The sequence below is a fragment of the Bombina bombina genome, chromosome 5, assembly GCF_027579735.1.
Source record: "Bombina bombina isolate aBomBom1 chromosome 5, aBomBom1.pri, whole genome shotgun sequence".
Taxonomy (NCBI): domain Eukaryota; kingdom Metazoa; phylum Chordata; class Amphibia; order Anura; family Bombinatoridae; genus Bombina; species Bombina bombina.
In genome coordinates, this window is record NC_069503.1 from 151711970 (window position 1) to 151734681 (window position 22712).

A 22712-nucleotide genomic window follows, 5' to 3' on the forward strand; every position below is an offset into this window, starting at 1 on the left:
TTTTATATCCAGCATTTTTTAGATAGTTTTGTATTGCTCCCTTGTGAAGCGCTCCTTATTTTATTTAATCACTTAGGGATGGTGGGTTCTAAATAGAAGCTTGTACAAGACAAGTCTTAGCGCCCAAATTTTCGTTATTTTTCACCCGAATAGCCACAGCCCATTAATAGGCACAAAACTGCTGGCGTTATCTCTGCCGGTCACTACACACATCTATACAGTGCAACGGAGCCTGATACCGGCTTCTGCATTCAGCTACCTCTGGTAATAGCCGCTACTGCCGTATTTACAGTGTTCAGGCTTGCTACGTTACCAAGCATCTCACCACCAGACCAGCTTCCAAGTATAAAGACGCCAAGCTTGGTAAAATCAAAGCAGACTTAAAAGTCTCATTAAACTAAGTAATGTTTATCTTGTCTTTATATTAAATCATTATATGTAAAAACACTAAATAAGTCCATATTAACATATTTTTAAAGAACTGAATGGAGGTACAAATGTCATACAGCATATCCAAACTAGAGTGTGAACAAATTTGAGCATGGAATGCAAAAGGTTGTCCACCGCTGAATATATAATATTATAATATAAGAGATAGAGATTAGAGAGAGAATAACTTATTGTGTAGTTCATTAACAAATCTAGACAGGCCAGAAGGCTTGTTTTCCCCACAGAAAACCTCTGGAATACATTGTTTAGAATGCAGCAAAGGATTCTGGGTAAGATATGCAAATTAGGTTCACGACACACCTTTTTACTTAAAGTCTGCTTTAGCGCAGTTATCCATAACCATCCCAGGACTGTTTAATAGTTATTGCTACTCATCAGCTGGGAGAAGGTTTGAATCACTGCTGGGTAAAGTTGATTTCGGGCAAAATACAACAACATTTAAAATTAGGGAATCTGCTGAAAAGCAGACGAAGTAAAAAGGTGTGTCATTGTGAACCTAATTTGAATATCTTACCCAGAATCCTTTGCTGCATTGGAAACAATGTATTCCAGAGGTTTTCTGTGGGAAAAAACAGAATTTATGCTTACCTGATAAATTACTTTCTCTTACGGTGTATCCAGTCCACGGATTCATCCTTACTTGTGGGATATTCTCATTCCCTACAGGAAGTGGCAAAGAGGGCACACAGCAGAGCTGTCCATATAGCTCCCCCTCAGGCTCCGCCTCCCCAGTCATTCGACCGACGGTTAGGAGAAAAAGGAGAAACCATAGGGTGCAGTGGTGACTGTAGTTTTACAAAAATAAATTTGAACCTGACTTAAAGGGCCACTGTAAGTAAATATTTTCTATGCCTGTTACTAACTACCCCAAATACGCTTTTTATCAATAGCATTTCACTAACATATCTCTACCGTATATCAGAAATCTTGTCTGCAAATTTAATTGTTTTCCAAACCCACTCCGTGAGTATCCTTTGCTCTGTACCAATCCGTTTACAATACCTAGGTTTCAAAATGGCGCTTTAAACACAAAGTTATTGGTTTAAGTATTTTGAACACTCAGTGCTGAAAATAGTGGGCAGAATAACGTGACATCATCAGCGAATAAAAGATATAACTTTTAGAACGTTATGAAACTTCGTTTTGGAGAAAATATAGGTCAGTAGGTTTTAATTAATGTTTATTAACTTTAATATGTTAGTTGTTTAGCTTAAAAATTATAACAGAAAGTAATCCTTTAATTGCCAGGGTGGGCCGTGGACTGGATACACCGTAAGAGAAAGTAATTTATCAGGTAAGCATAAATTCTGTTTTCTCTTACATGGTGTATCGAGTCCACGGATTCATCCTTACTTGTGGGATACCAATACCAAAGCTTTAGGACACGGATGAAGGGAGGGAACAAGTCAGGTAACCTAAACGGAAGGCACCACTGCTTGCAAAACCTTTCCCCCAAAAATAGCCTCCGAAAAGCAAAAGTATCGAATTTGTAAAATTTGGCAAAAGTATGCAGTGAAGACCAAGTCGCTGCCTTACAAATCTGTTCAACAGAAGCCTCATTCTTGAAAGCCCATGTGGAAGCCACAGCTCTGGTGGAATGAGCGGTAATTCGTTCAGGAGGCTGCTGTCCAGCAGTCTCATATGCCAATCGGATGATGCTTTTCAGCCAGAAGGAAAGGGAGGTAGTAGTCACTTTTTGATGTTTGTCTGAAATCTTTAGTTGCTTTTAAATAGAATTTTAAAGCACGAACCACATCAAGATTGTGTAACAGTCGTTCCATCTTAGAAACTGGATTAGGGCACAGAGAAGGAACAATGATTTATTTCATGTAATTGGCAAGAGCTAGTGCTAGTGACATATGGGATATACAATCCTACCAGGAGGGGCAAAGTTTCCCAAACCTCAAAATGCCTATAAATACACCCCTCACCACACCCACAATTAAGTTTTACAAACTTTGCCTCCTATGGAGGTGGTGAAGTAAGTTTGTGCTAAGATTTATTATAGAGTTTGGAAGACTTACATTTCATGGTGTTCTTCTCATAAATTCTCCTGGCATTCTTTTAGAATTCCTAGAATTTTACAGTTTCTTCAGGATGGTTTGGATAAGGGTTTGTCTGCAAGTTCCTTGAAAGGACAAATCTCCGCTCTTTCTGTTTTATTTCACAGAAAGATTGCTATTCTTCCTGATATTCACTGTTTTGTACAGGCTTTAGTTCGTATTAAGCCTGTCATTAAATCAATTTCTCCTCCTTGGAGTGTTAATTTGGTTCTGAAGGCTTTACAAGCTCCTCCATTTGAGCCTATGCATTCTTTGGACATTAAACTACTTTCCTGGAAAGTGTTGTTCCTTTTGGCTATTTTTTCTGCTAGAAAAGTTTCTGAGCTATCTGCTCTTTCTTGTGAGTCTCCTTTTTTCATCAGGATAAGGCAGTTTTGCGGACTTCTTTTCAATTTTTACCTAAGGTTGTGAATTCTAACAACATTAATAGAGAAATTGTTGTTCCTTCCTTGTGTCCTAATCCTAAGAATTCTTTGGAGAGATCCTTACATTCTTTGGATGTGGTAAGAGCTTTGAAATATTATGTGGAAGCTACTAAAAATTTCAGGAAGACTTCCAGTCTATTTGTTTTATTTTCTGGTCCTAGGAAAGGTCAGAAAGCTTCTGCTATTTCCTTGGCTTCTTGGTTGAAACTTTTGATTCATCAAGCTTATTTGGAGTCGGGTCAAACCCCGCCTCAGAGAATTACAGCTCATTCTACTAGATCAGTCTCCACTTCGTGGGCTTTTAAGAATGAAGATTCAGTTGATCAGATTTGCAGAGCAGCAACTTGGTCCTCTTTGCATACATTTACTAAATTCTACCATTTTGATGTATTTGCTTCTTCGGAAGCAGTTTTTGGTAGAAAAGTTCTTCAGGCAGCTGTTTCAGTTTGATTCTTCTGCTTTTTGATTTAAGTTTTTTTCTTTCAAAAGTGAAAATAACTTATTTTTTGGATTGTGGATTATTTTTTCAGCGGAATATGGCTGTTTTTATTTTATTCCCTCCCTCTCTAGTGACTCTTGAGTGGAAGACTCCACATCTTGGGTATTGATATCCTATATGTCACTAGCTCATGGACTCTTGCCAATTACATGAAAGAAAACATAATTTATGTAAGAACTTACCTGATAAATTAATTTCTTTCATATTGGCAAGAGTCCATGAGGCCCAACCTTTTTATGGTGGTTATGATTTTTTGTATAAAGCACAATTATTTCCAAATTTCCTTTGTTGATGCTTTCTACTTCTTTCTTTATCACCCCACTGCTCGGCTATTCGTTAAACTGAATTGTGGGTGTGGTGAGGGGTGTATTTATAGGCATTTTGAGGTTTGGGAAACTTTGCCCCTCCTGGTAGGATTGTATATCCCATATGTCACTAGCTCATGGACTCTTGCCAATATGAAAGAAATGAATTTATCAGGTAAGTTCTTACATAAATTATGTTTTCCTGGTTAATATTCTTATTAGAAACCACTTTTGGAAGGAAACCAGGTTTGGTACGCAAAACAACCTTATCTGCATGGAACACCAGATAGGGTGAATTACACTGCAAAGCAGACAATTCTGAAACTCTTCGAGCAGAAGAAATAGCTACCAAAAACAAAACTTTCCAAGATAATAACTTAATATCTATGGAATGTAAAGGTTCAAACGGAACCCCTTGAAGAACTGAAAGAACTAAATTTAGACTCCATGGAGGAGCCACAGGTTTATAGACAGGCTTGATTCTAACTAGAGCCTGTGCAAACGCCTGAACGTCTGGTACTTCTGCCAGACGCTTGTGTAACAGGATAGACAGAGCAGATATCTGTCCCTTTAAGGAACTAGCTGACAATCCCTTCTCCAATCCTTCTTGGAGAAAAGACAATATCCTTGGAATCCTAGTCTTACTCCACGAGTAACCCTTGGATTCACACCAACAAAGATATTTCCGCCATATCTTATGGTAAATTTTCCTGGTGACAGGCTTTCTGGCCTGGATCAGAGTATCTATAACTGATTCAGAGAACCCACGCTTAGCTAGAATTAAGCGTTCAATTTCCAAGCAAGCAGTTGCAGAGAAACTAGATTTGGATGCTTGAATGGACCCTGTATTAGAAGATCCTGCCTCGATGGCAGCTTCCATGGTGGAACCGATGACATGTCCACTAGGTCTGCATACCAAGTCCTACGTGGCCAGGCAGGCGCTATCAGAATTACCGAAGCCTTCTCCTGTTTGATTCTGGCTACTAGCCGAGGGAGAAGAGGAAACGGAAAGACATAAGCTAGACTGAAGGACCAAGGCGCTACTAGAGCATCTATCAATGCCGCCTTGGGGTCCTTGGACCTGGATCCGTAAAGGGGAAGTTTGGTGTTCTGACGGGACGCCATCAGATCCAATTCTGGAATGCCCCATAGCTGGGTCAGCTGAGCAAAAACCTCCGGGTGGAGTTCGCACTCCCCCAGGTGAAAAGTCTGATGACTCAGAAAATCCGCCTCCCAGTTGTCTACTCCTGGGATGTGAATTGCAGATAGGTGGCAGGAGTGATCCTCCGCCCATTTGATTGCACAGTAAATTTCAAGTCAATTAACCCCTTACTGCCCAAACCGGAGCAAATTAAAGCTGGCAATCGGTTAGCAAACTAGAGCACCATGCCACAGCCTCTCTGAAGTCCTCAAGTAATCTTTGGACTCTTCACATGGAGCTGCATGAAGCTGTCTGTAAAATCAACTGTGCAACTGAGGCGTGAATTTCAGGCCCCCTCCCTCTTCACTCTGGAGTTGTGGGGCCTTCCCAAGCCAAAATAGGTGTCTAAATATATGCCAAGCTTTCTGGCCTGTCTAGATTTGTTAATGAACTACACAATGAGTTATTTTCTCTATATTTTGTGTGTAGTGGAGGATTTTAAACTCACATTTTACCTCCCCCTAATTTTAAATGTTGTATGTATATATATATATATATATATATATATATATATATATATATATATATATATATATATATATATATATATATATATATATATATATATATATATATATATAAAAAGGCAATAAGAGATATGAGCCGAGGACAAAGGTCCCCAATTCACCCTATGGCACACTATACAGAGATGGAACCGCCCTGAAGATACTACAGGATCCCTATATACTTCACACTAGCTGAGGGTACCTAGCAGCCTGGTCCCAGAGAAAAAGACTCTGATGAAGAAGGGAAATATATTTTTAACCCCTTTGAAAACGCGTAAGGTGTATATTTTAAGATAAACTGTATCCTCCTGTGTGTATACTGGATCGAGTGGTGATTCTAGTTCCCTGGATTGAACTGGATATACTTGGATTCAGTTGTCTAATTACATTGGACACTGTGGATTATTTTTACATGCTGTATTCATACCTCATGTGTTGAGGACTCTAAATGTGAGTGGAAACTTGTATGTTGTGCTTTTAAATACTATTATTAAACAGTATTACACTATGCTCTGTTTTTCTGGCTTTTTCCATCTATATGGTTACCGGAGTTGAAAGTCTCCTTCCTATAAAAGAGCACTGGACCCTGGAGTATCCATACGGAGTCTGGTTGTAATACCTGTGACAAGATTCTGCATATTTCCAGAAATCAACTACACACCTGATCCATACTACAGGAGGCGCCTAGCCCATTTGTGAATTCTGCTACATCCTTACCTCATCTGATTGAGGGTCTTAGAAGTAAGTGCACATCCATTAGGGGAGACGGCGACGAAGAGCTGCTGATTTCTTACTTCATTTATATATATATATATATATATATATATATATATATATATATATATATATACACACACATATATACGTTTATTTTGACTTTATATCCTCTGAAACTGTGACACTTACTTGTCATTTGATCTGTTTTACCTTCTTTTATATTGTACTATTATCCTTTTTATTGTAGTGCTTATAGTTATATTGTTGGGGTATATATATATATATATATATATATATATATATATATATATATATATATATATATATATATACACACACAACTTCCCTTTAAAGACAATTGTTACTAAATTGGGAAAATAACAGTTTTAGTCTCCACAACTCTCATTACATTAGCAAATCAGAAATTTATTATTTACCTTGTAATATAGGTTAGTGGTCAGCCCGTTATGTGCAGGCTGGGCCATATTGCACAGCATCTTTAAATTGTAATATAGGTTAGCGCACAGCTCGTTATGTGCAGGCTGTGCCATATTGCTCAGCATCTATACCTTGTAATATAGGTTAGCGGTCAGCCCGTTATGTGCAGGCTGTGCCATATTGCACAGCATCTTTACCTTATATATAGGTTAGCTGTCAGTTTGTTATGTGCAGGCTGTGCCATATTCTGCAGCATTTATACATTGTAATATAGGTTAGCTGTCAGTTTGTTATGTGCAGGTTGTGCCATATTGTGCAGCATCTATACCTTGTAATATAGGTTAGCAGTCAGCTCGTTATGTGCAGGCTGTGCAATATTGTGCAGCATCTATACCTTGTAATATAGGTTAGCAGTCAGCTCGTTATGTGCAGGCTGTGCCATATTGTGCAGCATCTATACCTTGTAATATAGGTTAGCAGTCAGCTCGTTATGTGCAGGCTGTGCCATATTGTGCAGCATCTATACCTTGTAATATAGGTTAGCTGTCAGTTTGTTATGTGCAGGCTGTGCAATTTTGCGCAGCATCTATACCTTGTAATATAGTTTAGCAGTCAGCCCGTTATGTGCAGGCTGTGCCATGTTGCTCAGCATCTATACCTTGTAATATAGGTTAGCAGTCAGCTTGTTATGTGCAGGCTGTGCCATATTGCGCAGCATCTATACCTTGTCATATAGGTTAGCAGTCAGCTTGTTATGTGCAGGCTGTGCCATATTGCGCAGCATCTATACCTTGTCATATAGGTTAGCAGTCAGCTCGTTATGTGCAGGCTGTGCCATATTGTGCAGCATCTATACCTTGTAATATAGGTTAGCTGTCAGTTTGTTATGTGCAGGCTGTGCAATTTTGCGCAGCATCTATACCTTGTAATATAGTTTAGCAGTCAGCCCGTTATGTGCAGGCTGTGCCATGTTGCTCAGCATCTATACCTTGTAATATAGGTTAGCAGTCAGCTTGTTATGTGCAGGCTGTGCCATATTGCGCAGCATCTATACCTTGTAATATAGGTTAGCAGTCAGCTTGTTATGTGCAGGCTGTGCCATATTGCGCAGCATCTATACCTTGTCATATAGGTTAGCAGTCAGCTCGTTATGTGCAGGCTGTGCCGTATTGTGCAGCATCTATACCTTGTCATATAGGTTAGCAGTCAGCTCGTTATGTGCAGGCTGTGCCATATTGCGCAGCATCTATACCTTGTAATATAGGTTAGCAGTCAGCCCGTTATGTGCAGGCTGTGCCCTATAGTGCAGCATATATACTTGTAATATAGGTTAGCAGTCAGCTCGTTATGTGCAGGCTGTGCCATATTGCGCAGCATCTATACCTTGTAATATAGGTTAGCGGTCAGCCCATTATGTGCAGGCTGTGCCCTATAGTGCAGCATCTATACCTTGTAATATAGGTTAGCGGTCAGCCCATTATGTGCAGGCTTTGCCATATTGTGCAGCATCTATACCTTATAATATAGGTTAGCGGTCAGCCCATTATGTGCAGGCTGTGCAGCATCTATACCTTGTAATATAGGTTAGCAGTCAGCTTGTTATGTGCAGGCTGTGCCATATTGTGCAGCATCTATACCTTGTAATATAGGTTAGCAGTCAGCTTGTTATGTGCAGGCTGTGCCATATTGTGCAGCATCTATACCTTGTAATATAGGTTAGCAGTCAGCTCGTTATGTGCAGGCTGTGCCATATTGTGCAGCATCTATACCTTGTAATATAGGTTAGCAGTCAGCTCGTTATGTGCAGGCTGTGCCATATTGTGCAGCATCTATACCTTGTAATATAGGTTAGCAGTCAGCTTGTTATGTGCCATATAGTGCAGCATCTACACCTTGTAATATAGGTTAGCAGTCAGCTCGTTATGTGCAGGCTGTGCCATATTGTGCAGCATCTATACCTTGTAATATAGGTTAGCAGTCAGCTTGTTATGTGCCATATAGTGCAGCATCTACACCTTGTAATATAGGTTAGCAGTCAGCTCGTTATGTGCAGGCTGTGCCATGTTGCTCAGCATCTATACCTTGTAATATAGGTTAGCAGTCAGCTCGTTATGTGCAGGCTGTGCCATATAGTGCAGCATCTATACCTTGTAATATAGGTTAGCAGTCAGCTCGTTATGTGCAGGCTGTGCCGTATTGTGCAGCATCTATACCTTGTAATATAGGTTAGCAGTCAGCTCGTTATGTGCAGGCTGTGCCATATTGTGCAGCATCTATACCTTGTAATATAGGTTAGCAGTCAGCTCGTTATGTGCAGGCTGTGCCGTATTGTGCAGCATCTATACCTTGTAATATAGGTTAGCAGTCAGCTCGTTATGTGCAGGCTGTGCCATATAGTGCAGCATCTATACCTTGTAATATAGGTTAGCAGTCAGCTCGTTATGTGCAGGCTGTGCCATATTGTGCAGCATCTATACCTTATAATATAGGTTAGCGGTCAGCCTATTATGTGCAGGCTGTGCAGCATCTATACCTTGTAATATAGGTTAGCAGTCAGCTTGTTATGTGCAGGCTGTGCCATATTGTGCAGCATCTATACCTTGTAATATAGGTTAGCAGTCAGCTCGTTATGTGCAGGCTGTGCAGCATCTATACCTTGTAATATAGGTTAGCAGTCAGCTCGTTATGTGCAGGCTGTGCCATATTGTGCAGCATCTATACCTTGTAATATAGGTTAGCAGTCAGCTCGTTATGTGCAGGATGTGCCATATTGCGCAACATCTTAAGCGATGGAACACAGGTTGGGATGAGTTTACTCTTTAATATATTCTCGGCTCTGACATAAATGTTGTGGCTAATAAATTATTATAGAGGTGATTTTGCTGCAATTAGAAATACTGCCTGTTACAGGTGAATTAGCAGTTTGCGGGACAGAATGTTAAAAAGTCTAATAAAAGAGACCTTAAAGTATTTTTTCTGCATACGCCATACGTTATTCACTGCATAAAAAAAAATATGTTAAAAATCATCCGAATCAGTTATTTTGCCAGCAAACAAGTCCATGAAAACAAACATTTAAAAGCATCTAGTCTGTTATTCATCTGGTCTCCTTTCCTGTGTCCAATTAGGGACAGATATAAATAAGTTCCTGCGCTAATCAAGCAATCACTGCGTAGCATGTAAGAAGGTCAGGGCTCTGAATTCCACACAATGCAATCCAGCCTCTCTGGGGAAATGGGAAGAACTTCAAAAATTCAAATTTAAATTTTAGGAAAAACAGCAAAATAAATTATTAAAGAGCATTGCAAAACATGTTCTCTACACACAATGCTTTTATGAAAAATTAAATCTTGAGTTTTAATCTTAGAAATTCTGCCTCAATATTCTTGCACCAGCATGTCACATGCGGAACGATCTCTGTCTTCAATAATGCAGCCTCAACAATGTGGTTAGCGGTTTTATAGCTGAAGTATTGTGCCCATACAAGATCAGTACCCACAACACACTGAACAGCAGAATCTTCTGTCTGTTACATTAATAGCACCAAGAATTATTCAAAGCGATACATTAGCACAGTTTGTGCACCAAAAATAAAGACAGTACCCCAAATATCACAAAATAACAGTACAACAAATGAATATACAAGAGTTTGCATACCAAAGAATGGACAAATGTATAGTTTACTGAGCTGAGACCCAAACTCTCGTTGGTGAGATTGTTACAAAAGTAATTCAAAAAAAGAAAAAGGCAATAAAAATACTTTAAAAAAATCCCTAAATCAATTTTCATATAACCTTGCTTGTGTAAAGTCTTGAGCACATCTGTTTATAATAGTAACAGTATGGCAAATCCTTTCATCGCAGGAAGACTGTAGATACAATATTTTGTGGTAGCCATTCAAGGGATTTTGCTGTCCCTATAATACATTACCCAGGTCACAGACCTACAGCAGAATGGGATAACCAGCCAGACCCCACTATCTCCCCCGACACCCTGCAGTGCGTCCGCCTCAATCAATCGCCTGAGTCCGTGTCGTGTCGTCGCTTGGCCCCACACGAAGGGCCTGACCTTCCACTTCTGTGAGGGGATGTGTGTCCCCTGTTACGGCTTCGGCTTCTTGCCCTGGCAGGGGGTCGTGCCAGCCGGCGAGGGGAGTCCTCACTGGAAGAATGAGAGTCATGGCGGTGTATGCTCCGAGTCCTCTGTGTGTCCCTCTCCTCTGATGAATAGCTGTCACGCCTGCGGGCTCCAATCTGCCGAGATGATGATGATGAATTACATCTGGGGGAGACGGCTTTTCTCCACCTTTCAATATAGGAACAAAAAGCACACACAAGAAGAGCACAGGTCAGACTGTCACTTTAAACAACAAGGCTTTTGTAATGCTCAGGAAGGAGAGAAAATAAACAAAAAAACATTACAAAAGCTTTTGAGATGAGAGGGTAAAAGTGCACAGTAAATATATAGTGATACTCTACCAGCCACAGGACAGACGTTACACACAGAAGTTGCATAGGTCTTTAAAGGGACAGTAAATATATAATGATACTCTACCAGCCACAGGACAGACGTTACAAACAGAACTTGCATAGGTCTTTAAAGGGACAGTAAATATATAGTGATACTCTACCAGTCAAAGGACAGACGTTACAAACAGAACTTGCATAGGTCTTTAAAGGGACAGTAAATATATAGTGATACTCTACCAGCCACAGGACAGACGTTACAAACAGAACTTGCATAGGTCTTTAAAGGGACAGTAAATATATAGTGATACTCTACCAGCCACAGGACAGACGTTACAAACAGAACTTGCATAGGTCTTTAAAGGGACAGTAAATATATAGTGATACTCTACCAGCCAAAGGACAGACGTTACACACAGAACTTGCATAGGTCTTTAAAGGGACAGTAAATATATAGTGATACTCTACCAGCCACAGGACAGACGTTACAAACAGAACTTGCATAGGTCTTTAAAGGGACAGTAAATATATAGTGATACTCTACCAGCCAAAGGACAGACGTTACAAACAGAAGTTGCATAGGTCTTTAAAGGGACAGTAAATATATAGTGATACTCTACCAGCCAAAGGACAGACGTTACAAACAGAACTTGCATAGGTCTTTAAAGGGACAGTAAACATATGAACTATTTTAGAATATGGAATAATAGGACTCATATTAAACTCTTCCCCATCACCATAACAAAAATGGTAAATGAAGTAATAAATTGTGATGCAGATGCAAAAAAAATACACAAACTTATTTTAAAGCAACAGTAAAGTCAAAATTACACTAAAATGGATTGGACAGACTCCGGATAACATGCCCAAAGAAATTCCAATTTACTCCTGTAATTAATTTTGCTTTGTTTCTTTGGTATCATTTGTTAATGAATAGCCCTAGGTGACCTCAGGAGCATACACATGTCCTTAGCTATTTGTAAAGTCTATGACATGCAGCTAGTTCACGGTAGTGCATTGCTTTTGAGCCTACCTATGTATGCTTTTCAATAATGGGTACCAAGAGAGCAAAGGAAATTAGATTAGAGAAGTAAATTGCAAAATTGCATGTCTTTCTGAATAATGAGTTTCATTTTACTGTCCCTTTAATGCCATTGCACCCCTGCAAATCTGTGCACACAGAATCAACCCTTTACTAAGTTTCAAGAAAATTGTTTGGAAAGGAATAGATCTGCACAAGGATCTAAGTATGAGGAGGGAGGGGCAAACATTAAAACATGATTTATAATGTAACTGTTTAGTTAAACTATTTAAATTGTTATTATTAAAAGGGACAGTAAAGTAAAAATAAAACTAATGATTCAGACAGAGCAGCAATCCTAAACAACTTTACAATTTACTTCGATTAACAAAATGTGCACAGTCTTTATATATTTACACTTTTTTGTGTCACCAGCTCCTACTGAGCATGTGCAAGAATTAACAGAATATACGTATATGCATTTGTGATTGGCTGATGGCTGTCACATGATAAAGTAGGAGGAAATAGACATAACTTTGAAATTTGTCAGAAAAAAACTACTACTACGCATTTGAAGTTCAGACTAAGTGCTATTGCATTGTATTTTTATCATGCATTTGTTTATTATTACAATCTACTGTATTTACTGGTCATTTAAGGTAATGTTTATTTGTCTTCAGTTAAATCAAACTTTAAATTGTTGTTATTAAAGTGATGGTAAATCCTAGCGTTTGTGAAAAAAAATGATTTACCATTGGAACAAAAAATACTAAAAGCTCCTTTATTTGCTTGTCTCTAGCGTTTGCCGTGCTAAGCGCCTTCACTTTAAGGTAATCATTTTTCTCCTTTAAATAAAGGACAGGTAAAATTGCTGATCAAATATGAATTCACCAACAAATAATTTAATGTATTTCAATGATCTATCTATGCATATATAATGATACATAACCAAATCAGCGATGGTCTAATTTAACTGGAAAAATAATAAAACCATGATTTAAATTATTACTGACTAGCGATTTAAAATTGTGATTTAAATCAAATCCACCCTGTGGAAAGATAAGAATTAACACCATCTATTTTATTAATCCTCAGGATAGCGCTCTGTGTATCTCAGGCGGGATTAATCCTCAGGATAGCGCTCTGTGTATCTCAGGTGGGATTAATCCTCAGGATAGCGCTCTGTATCTCAGACGGGATTAATCCTCAGGATAGCGCTCTGTGTATCTCAGGTGGGATTAATCCTCAGGATAGCGCTCTGTGTATCTCAGGTGGGATTAATCCTCAGGATAGCGCTCTGTGTATCTCAGGCGGGATTAATCCTCAGGATAGCGCTCTGTGTATCTCAGGCGGGATTAATCCTCAGGATAGCGCTCTGTGTATCTCAGGCGGGATTAATCCTCAGGATAGCGCTCTGTATCTCAGACGGGATTAATCCTCAGGATAGCGCTCTGTGTATCTCAGGTGGGATTAATCCTCAGGATAGCGCTCTGTGTATCTCAGGCGGGATTAATCCTCAGGATAGCGCTCTGTGTATCTCAGGCGGGATTAATCCTCAGGATAGCGCTCTGTGTATCTCAGGTGGGATTAATTCTCAGGATAGCGCTCTGTATCTCAGGCGGGATTAATCCTCAGGATAGCGCTCTGTATCTCAGACGGGATTAATCCTCAGGATAGCGCTCTGTGTATCTCAGGTGGGATTAATCCTCAGGATAGCGCTCTGTGTATCTCAGGTGGGATTAATCCTCAGGATAGCGCTCTGTGTATCTCAGGCGGGATTAATCCTCAGGATAGCGCTCTGTGTATCTCAGGCGGGATTAATCCTCAGGATAGCGCTCTGTGTATCTCAGGCGGGATTAATCCTTAGGATAGCGCTCTGTGTATCTCAGGCGGGATTAATCCTCAGGATAGCGCTCTGTATCTCAGGCGGGATTAATCCTCAGGATAGCGCTCTGTGTATCTCAGGCGGGATTAATCCTCAGGATAGCGCTCTGTGTATCTCAGGCGGGATTAATCCTCAGGATAGCGCTCTGTGTATCTCAGGCGGGATTAATCCTCAGGATAGCGCTCTGTGTATCTCAGGCGGGATTAATCCTCAGGATAGCGCTCTGTATCTCAGGCGGGATTAATCCTCAGGATAGCGCTCTGTGTATCTCAGGTGGGATTAATCCTCAGGATAGCGCTCTGTGTATCTCAGGTGGGATTAATCCTCAGGATAGCGCTCTGTGTATCTCAGGCGGGATTAATCCTCAGGATAGCGCTCTGTGTATCTCAGGCGGGATTAATCCTCAGGATAGCGCTCTGTGTATCTCAGGCGGGATTAATCCTCAGGATAGCGCTCTGTGTATCTCAGGCGGGATTAATCCTCAGGATAGCGCTCTGTGTATCTCAGGCGGGATTAATCCTCAGGATAGCGCTCTGTGTATCTCAGGCGGGATTAATCCTCAGGATAGCGCTCTGTGTATCTCAGGCGGGATTAATCCTTAGGATAGCGCTCTGTGTATCTCAGGCGGGATTAATCCTCAGGATAGCGCTCTGTATCTCAGGCGGGATTAATCCTCAGGATAGCGCTCTGTGTATCTCAGGCGGGATTAATCCTCAGGATAGCGCTCTGTGTATCTCAGGCGGGATTAATCCTCAGGATAGCGCTCTGTGTATCTCAGGCGGGATTAATCCTCAGGATAGCGCTCTGTATCTCAGGTGGGATTAATCCTCAGGATAGCGCTCTGTATCTCAAGTGGGATTAATCCTCAGGATAGCGCTCTGTATCTCAGGCGGGATTAATCCTCAGGATAGCGCTCTGTGTATCTCAGGCGGGATTAATTCTCAGGATAGCGCTCTGTGTATCTCAGGCGGGATTAATCCTCAGGATAGCGCTCTGCGTATCTCAGGCGGGATTAATCCTCAGGATAGCGCTCTGCGTATCTCAGGCGGGATTAATCCTCAGGATAGCGCTCTGCGTATCTCAGGCGGGATTAATTCTCAGGATAGCGCTCTGTGTATCTCAGACGGGATTAATCCTCAGGATAGCGCTCTGTATCTCAGGCGGGATTAATCCTCAGGATAGCGCTCTGTGTATCTCAGGCGGGATTAATCCTCAGGATAGCGCTCTGTGTATCTCAGGCGGGATTAATCCTCAGGATAGCGCTCTGTGTAACTCAGGCGGGATTAATCCTCAGGATATCGCTCTGTGTATCTCAGGCGGGAATAATCCTCAGGATAGCGCTCTGTATCTCAGACGGGATTAATCCTCAGGATAGCGCTCTGTGTATCTCAGGCGGGATTAATCCTCAGGATAGCGCTCTGTGTATCTCAGGCGGGATTAATCCTCAGGATAGCGCTCTGTGTATCTCAGGCGGGATTAATCCTCAGGATAGCGCTCTGTGTATCTCAGGTGGGATTAATCCTCAGGATAGCGCTCTGTGTATCTCAGGCGGGATTAATCCTCAGGATAGCGCTCTGTGTATCTCAGGCGGGATTAATCCTCAGGATAGCGCTCTGTGTATCTCAGGCGGGATTAATCCTCAGGATAGCGCTCTGTGTATCTCAGGCGGGATTAATCCTCAGGATAGCGCTCTGTGTATCTCAGGCGGGATTAATCCTCAGGATAGCGCTCTGTGTATCTCAGGTGGGATTAATCCTCAGGATAGCGCTCTGTATCTCAGGCAGGATTAATCCTCGGGATATTGCTCTGCGTATCTCAAGTGGTATTAATCCTCAGTATAGCGTTATGCTTCACACCACTGCCTTTTGTACAGCAACAGTCTCACATCCGCAACCTTAAAATCATAACTAAATTCCTCAATTGCTAAAGAGGGCTGCAGTGTTTTAATACAGAACACGTGCACACGTGCAGCATATTCATTATAATTTTATAAATCAGGAGAAATCACAAATGGTAATAATGGATAGCAAATTAAAGGGACAGTAAAATCAAAAGTAAACTTTCATGATTTAGATAGAACGTGTACATTTAAACAACTTTACAATTTACTTCTATTATCAAAATGTGCTTTGTTCTCTTAGTATCCTTTGTTGAAGTGTAAATGTAAGCAGGCTCAGAAGAGCTCAGAACTGCAACAGTGTTTGCAATTTTGAATAACATTGCTATAAACATTATTTCAATGCTGTCATAGAGTGTTATAGACACGTGCAGGTTCCTGAGCTCCTATGAGCCTGCTTTTTAGACTTCAACAAAGGATACTAAGAGAACAAAGCACATTTTTATATCAGAAGTAAATTGCAAAGTTGTATAAAATGACATGCTCTGTCTAGAACATACATTTCATTTTGACTCTACTGTCCCGTTAAGATCATAGAAAAGATAGTGTTTTTTTTGTATCAGGTGTAATAATGTTTCATCGCATTCTCCAGTGGTTTATACACATGAGCTCTAGGGAATCCTAAAGAACATAGTCTAGGCATGAATATAGCCCCAATGCCAGAGCCATTCTCCAGTGGTTTATACACATGAGCTCTAGGGAATCCTAAAGAACATAGTCTAGGCATGAATATAGCCCCAATGCCAGAGCCATTCTCCAGTGGTTTATATACATGAGCTCTAGGGAATCCTAAAGAACATAGTCTAGGCATGAATATAGCCCCAATGCCAGAGCCATTCTCCAGTGGTTTATACACATGAGCTCTAGGGAATCCTAAAGAACATAGTCTAGGCATGTATATAGCCCCAATGCCAGAGCCATTCTCCAGTGGTTTATACACATGAGCTCTAGGGAATCCTAAAGAACATAGTCTAGGCATGAATATAGCCCCAATGCCAGAGCCATTCTCCAGTGGTTTATACACATGAGCTCTAGGGAATCCTAAAGAACATAGTCTAGGCATGAATATAGCCCCAATGCCAGAGCCATTCTCCAGTGGTTTATATACATGAGCTCTAGGGAATCCTAAAGAACATAGTCTAGGCATGAATATAGCCCCAATGCCAGAGCCATTCTCCAGTGGTTTATACACATGAGCTCTAGGGAATCCTAAAGAACATAGTCTAGGCATGTATATAGCCCCAATGCCAGAGCCATTCTCCAGTGGTTTATACACATGAGCTCTAGGGAATCCTAAAGAACATAGTCTAGGCATGAATATAGCCCCAATGCCAGAGCCATTCTCCAGTGGTTTATACACATGAGCTCTAGGGAATCCTAAAGAACATAGTCTAGGCATGAATATAGCCCCAATGCCAGAGCCATTCTCCAGTGGTTTATACACATGAGCTCTAGGGAATCCTAAAGAACATAGTCTAGGCATGAATATAGCCCCAATGCCAGAGCCATTCTCCAGTGGTTTATATACATGAGCTCTAGGGAATCCTAAAGAACATAGTCTAGGCATGAATATAGCCCCAATGCCAGAGCCATTCTCCAGTGGTTTATACACATGAGCTCTAGGGAATCCTAAAGAACATAGTCTAGGTATGTATATAGCCCCAATGCCAGAGCCATTCTTCAGCTCCAAATCATTTTACTGCTCATTCTGGAGACCATAGTTCCAAAAAAATATAAACTGTCTTACAAGAACAAACCCATCACAACCTTAATATGTACAGATTAGATCAGAGAAGTGATATGATAGAAACCTTCAGGTGTAGTAATACCTGATAATAAAGATAATAAAGTTTGGGATGAAAAATGTTTTTGACAGAAGAGGAACAAAAGAAGATGAGGTTATGAACTCAGATTTGAAGAATAATTTGCAGAGGCTGCTTCTTTACAAAAAAGGGTGGATGATCCAAGCAATAGACATCCAATGTCGGTGATATACATAAGGGTAACAAGAAGAAATTAAACCCATACTTAAAGGGATACTAAACCCTCATTTCTTTCATGTAATTGGCAAGAGTCCATGAGCTAGTGACGTATGGGATATACAATCCTACCAGGAGGGGCATAGTTTCCCAAACCTCAAATGCCTATAAATACTCCCCTCACCACACCCACAATTCAGTTTTACAAACTTTGCCTCCTATGGAGGTGGTGAAGTAAGTTTGTGCTAAGATTTCTACGTTGATATGCGCTTCTCAGCATTTTGAAGCCCGATTCCTCTCAGAGTACAGTAAATGTCAGAGGGATGTGAAGGGAGTATCACCTATTGAATACAATGGTCTTCCTAACGGGGATCTATTTCATAGGTTCTCTGTTATCGGTCATAGAGATTCATCTCCTACCTCCCTTTACAGATCAACGATATACTCTCATATTCCATTACCTCTACTGATAACTGTTTCAGTACTGGTTTGGCTATCTGCTATATGTGGATGGGTGTCTTTTGGTAAGTATGTTTTTTATTACTTAAGACACCTCAGCTATGGTTTGGCACTTTATGCATTTATATAAAGTTCTAAATATATGTATTGTACTTATATTTGCCATGAGTCAGGTTCATGTATTTCCTTTTGCAGTCTGTCAGTTTCATATTTGGGGAAAATTAACATATTAAGAAATATTTTTTCTTACCTGGGGTTTAGTCTTTTTTCCAAATGGTCTACATTTTTCTTGCAAATTGCGGGCAGGATTAGGCCCGCGGGTGCGCCAAATGCTAGACTTTATTGCGTCATTCTTTTGCGCAAAAGTACGTCCGTTGACGCAAGTTAGTCATTTCCGGCGTCGTAGTTGACGCCAAGTTCCTTACACAGGGCTGCGTCATTAGTGACTCAAGTGTGTCATTTCCGGATGTTGTTGGCGCCAAAAAAATTTCAGTTACGTTGTGCGTCATACTTGGCGCCAAATTTTTTCATTAATTTAATAGCCCATTGCTATTTGCCTCTTGCCTTTTTCTATGTCAGAGGGCTATGCTATTTGCATTTTTTTTCCCATTCCTGAAACTGTCATATAAGGAAATTGACAAATTTTGCTTTATATGTTGTTTTTTATATTACATTTTGCAAGATATCTCAATCTGATCCTGCCTCATAAGTATCTGTTGGAACGCATCCCAGCAAATCCAGTTAAAGCTCAGGCTTTCCTGAAGTGTGTTTCAGACCTGGAGTTTCAGGGGTAGTCATGCCAGTTCCTTTTCAGGAACAAGGACTGGGGTTTTTATTCAAATCCATTCATTGTCCCAAAGAAGAAAATTTCATTCAGACAAATTCTGGATCTGAAAATTTTGAATCGTTATGTAAGAGTATCAACTTCAAATGGTGACTTTAACGACTGTTCTGCCTCTTGTTCAGCAAGGACTTTTTAGGTCCACAATGGACTTGCAGGATGTATACCTTCATATTCCGATTCATTCAGATCATTTTCAGTTCCTGAGATTCTCTTTTCTAGACAAGCATTACCAATTTGTTGCTCTTCCATTTGGACTAGAAACCGCTCAAATAATCTTTTTCAAAGGTTCTAGGTGCCCTGCTTTATGGAAACCAGAGAGCAGGGTATTGCAGTGTTTCCTTATTTGGACGATATCTTGGTACTAGCTCAGTCTTTACGTTCTGCAGAATCTCACACAAATCAATTAGTGCTGTTTCTTCGAAAACATGGTTGGAGGATCAATTTACCAAAAAGTTTGATTCCTCCGACAAGTGTCACCTTTTTTAGGTTTCCAAATAGATTCAGTGTCCATGACTCTGTCTCTAACAGACAAGAGACGTTTGAAAGTAATTGCAGCCTGTCGGCACCTTCTGTCGCAGTCATTCCCTTCAGTGGTTATGTGCATGGAAAATTTAGGTCTCATGACTGCAGCATCGGATGCGATTCCCTTTGCTCGTTTTCACATGAGGCCTCTCCAGCTTTGTTTGCTGAATCCATGGTGCAGGGATTATACAAAGATATCACAATTAATATCCTTAAATCCCAATGTTTGTCACTCTCTGACGTGGTGGTTAAATCACCAGCGTTTAGTTCAAGGGGCTTCTTTATTCGGCTAACTTGGACTATGATCACTACAGATGCACGTTTTTCAGGTTGGGGAGCTGTTTGGGGATCTTTGACAGCACAAGGGGTTTGGAAATCTCAAGATGCGAGATTACCAATTAATATTTTAGAACTTCGTGCAATTCTCAGAGCTCTTCAGTTTTGGCCTCTGTTGAAGAGAGAACCGTTCATTTATTTTCAAACAGACAATATCACAAACAGTGGCATTTGTCAATCAGCAGGGTGGGACTCACAGTCCACAAGCTATGAAAGAAGTATCTCGGATACTTGCTTGGGCGGAATCCAGCTCCTGTCTAATTTCTGCAGTGCATATCACAGGTATAGACATTGGGAGGCGGATTATCTCAGCCGTCAGACTTTACATCCGGGGGAGTGGTCCCTCCATCCAGATGTGTTTTCTCAGATTGTTCAGATATGGGGTCTTCTAGAGATAGATCTGATGGCCTCTCATCTAAACAGGAGACTTCCCAGATGCCTGTCCAGGTCCAGGGATTTTCAGGCGAAAGCAGTGGGTGCGCTGACAATTCCTTAGTGTTATCAACCTGCTTATATTTTCCCGCCTCTAGTTCTTCTTCCAAGAGTGATCTCCAAAATCATCATGGAACACTCGTTTGTGTTGCTGGTGGCTCCAGCATGGCCTCACAGGTTTTGGTATGCGGGTCTTGTTCGGATGTCCAGCTACCAACTTTAGCCACTTCCGTTAGGCCGGACCTACTGTCTCAAGGTCCGTTTTTTCCATCAGGTTCTCAAATCATTAAATTTGAAGGTATGGAAATTGATCGCTTAGTGCTAAGTCATAGAGGTTTCTCTGACTCAGTGATTAATACTATGTTACAAGCTCGTAAATCTGTCTCTAGAAAGATTTATTATCGAGTTTGGAAGATTTACATTTCATGGTGTTCTCATAAATTCTCTTGGTATTCTTTTTTTAGAGTTGCAAGAATTTTACAGTTTCTTCAGGATGGTTTGGATAAGGTTTTGTCTGCAAGTTCCTTGAAGGGACAAATCTCTGCTCGGTTTTATTCACAGAAAGATTGCTAAACTTCCTGATATTCACTGTTTTGTACAGGCTTTAGTTCGTATTAAGCCTGTCATTAAATCAATCTCTCCTCCTTGGAGTCTTAATTTGGTTTTGAGTGCTTTACAGGCAACTCCATTTTGAGCCTATGCATTCTTTGGACATTTATCTACTTTCTTGGAAAGTGTTGTTCCTTTTTTGGTCATTTCTTCTGCTAGAAGAGTTTCTGAGTTATCTGCTCTTTCTTGTGAATCTCCTTTTCAGATTTTTCATCAGGATAAGGCGGTTTTGCGGACTTCATTTAAATTTTTTCCTAAGGTTGTGAATTCTAACAACATTAGTAGAGAAATTGTTGTCCCTTCCTTGTGTCCCAATCCTAAAAATTCTTTGGAAAACTCCTTACATTCTTTGGATGTGGTGAGAGCTTTGAAATATTATACTGAAGCTACTAAAGATTTCAGGAAGACTTCTATTTGTTATATTTTCTGGTCCTAGGAAAGGTCAGAAGGCTTCTGCTATTTCCTTGGCTTCTTGGTTAAAGCTTTTGATTCTTCAAGCTTACAGCTCATTCTACTAGATCAGTCTCCACTTTGTGGGCTTTTAAGAATGAAGCTTCAGTTAATCAAATTTGCAAAGCGGCAACTTGGTCTTCTTTACATACATTTACTAAATTCTACCGTTTTGATGTATTTGCTTCTTCAGAAGCAGTTTTTGGTAGAAAAGTTCTTCAGGCAGTTGTTTCAGTTTGATTCTTCTGCTGATGTTTTAAGTTTTTCTTGTCATTTAAAGAATAAACTTATATTTTGGGTTGTGGATTATTTTTTCAGCTGAAAATGGCTGTTATTTATTTATTTGTATCCCTCCCTCTCTAGTGACTCTTGGGTATTGATATCCCATACGTCACTAGCTCATGGACTCTTGCCAATTACATTAAAGAAAACATAATTTATGTAAGAATTTACCTGATAAATTCATTTCTTTCATATTGGCAAGAGTCCATGAGGCCCACCCTTTTTATGGTGGTTATGATTTTTTTGTATAAAGCACAATTATTTCCAAATTCCTTTGTTGATGCTTTTTACTCATTTATCACCCCACTACTTGGCTATTCGTTAAACTGAATTGTGGGTGTGGTCAGGGGGTGTATTTATAAGCATTTGAGGTTTGGGAAACTTTGCCCCTCCTGGTAGGATTGTATATCCCATACGTCAATAGCTCATGGACTCTTGCCAATATGAAAGAAATTAATTTATCAGGTAAATTCTTACATAAATTATGTTTTTTTTCTTTCATGATTCAGAAGAACATACAATTTTAAACAACTTTCCAATTAACTTCTATTATCAAATTTGCTTCATTCTCTTGTTATCCTTTGCTGAAGGAACAGCATTCCACTACACATTTGAAAATAGAAGTGAATTTAAAAGTGTCTTTATAAAGGGACAGTCAAGTCCCAAAAAAACTTTCATGATTCACATAGAGCATGTCATTTTAAACAACTTTCCAATTTACTTATCCTTATCCTTATTATCCCCAATTTTGCTTTGTTCCCTTGGTATTCTTAGTTGAAAGCTAAACCCTGGAGGTTCATATGCTAATTTCTTAGATATTGAAGGCCGCCTCTAATCTAAATGCATTTTGATAGTTTTTCACCACTAGAGGGCATTAGTTCATGTGTTTTATATAGATAACATTGATCTCATGCATGTGAATTTAC

The 22712-nt window shown here is 40.1% G+C and overlaps 1 protein-coding gene across 1 annotated transcript in view; it reads right to left on the reverse strand.

Moving 5' to 3' along the window:
- Window positions 1-10252: 10252 nt before the first annotated feature.
- The window catches only part of C5H1orf35 (chromosome 5 C1orf35 homolog), a 43395-nt gene continuing 30935 nt past the window's right edge, over window positions 10253-22712 (reverse strand). Inside the window, exon 9 of the mRNA XM_053712936.1 lies at window positions 10253-10909. Coding sequence (XP_053568911.1) covers window positions 10618-10909 — 292 coding nt within the window. The 3' untranslated portion in view covers window positions 10253-10617. The remainder of the gene's footprint in view (window positions 10910-22712) is intronic.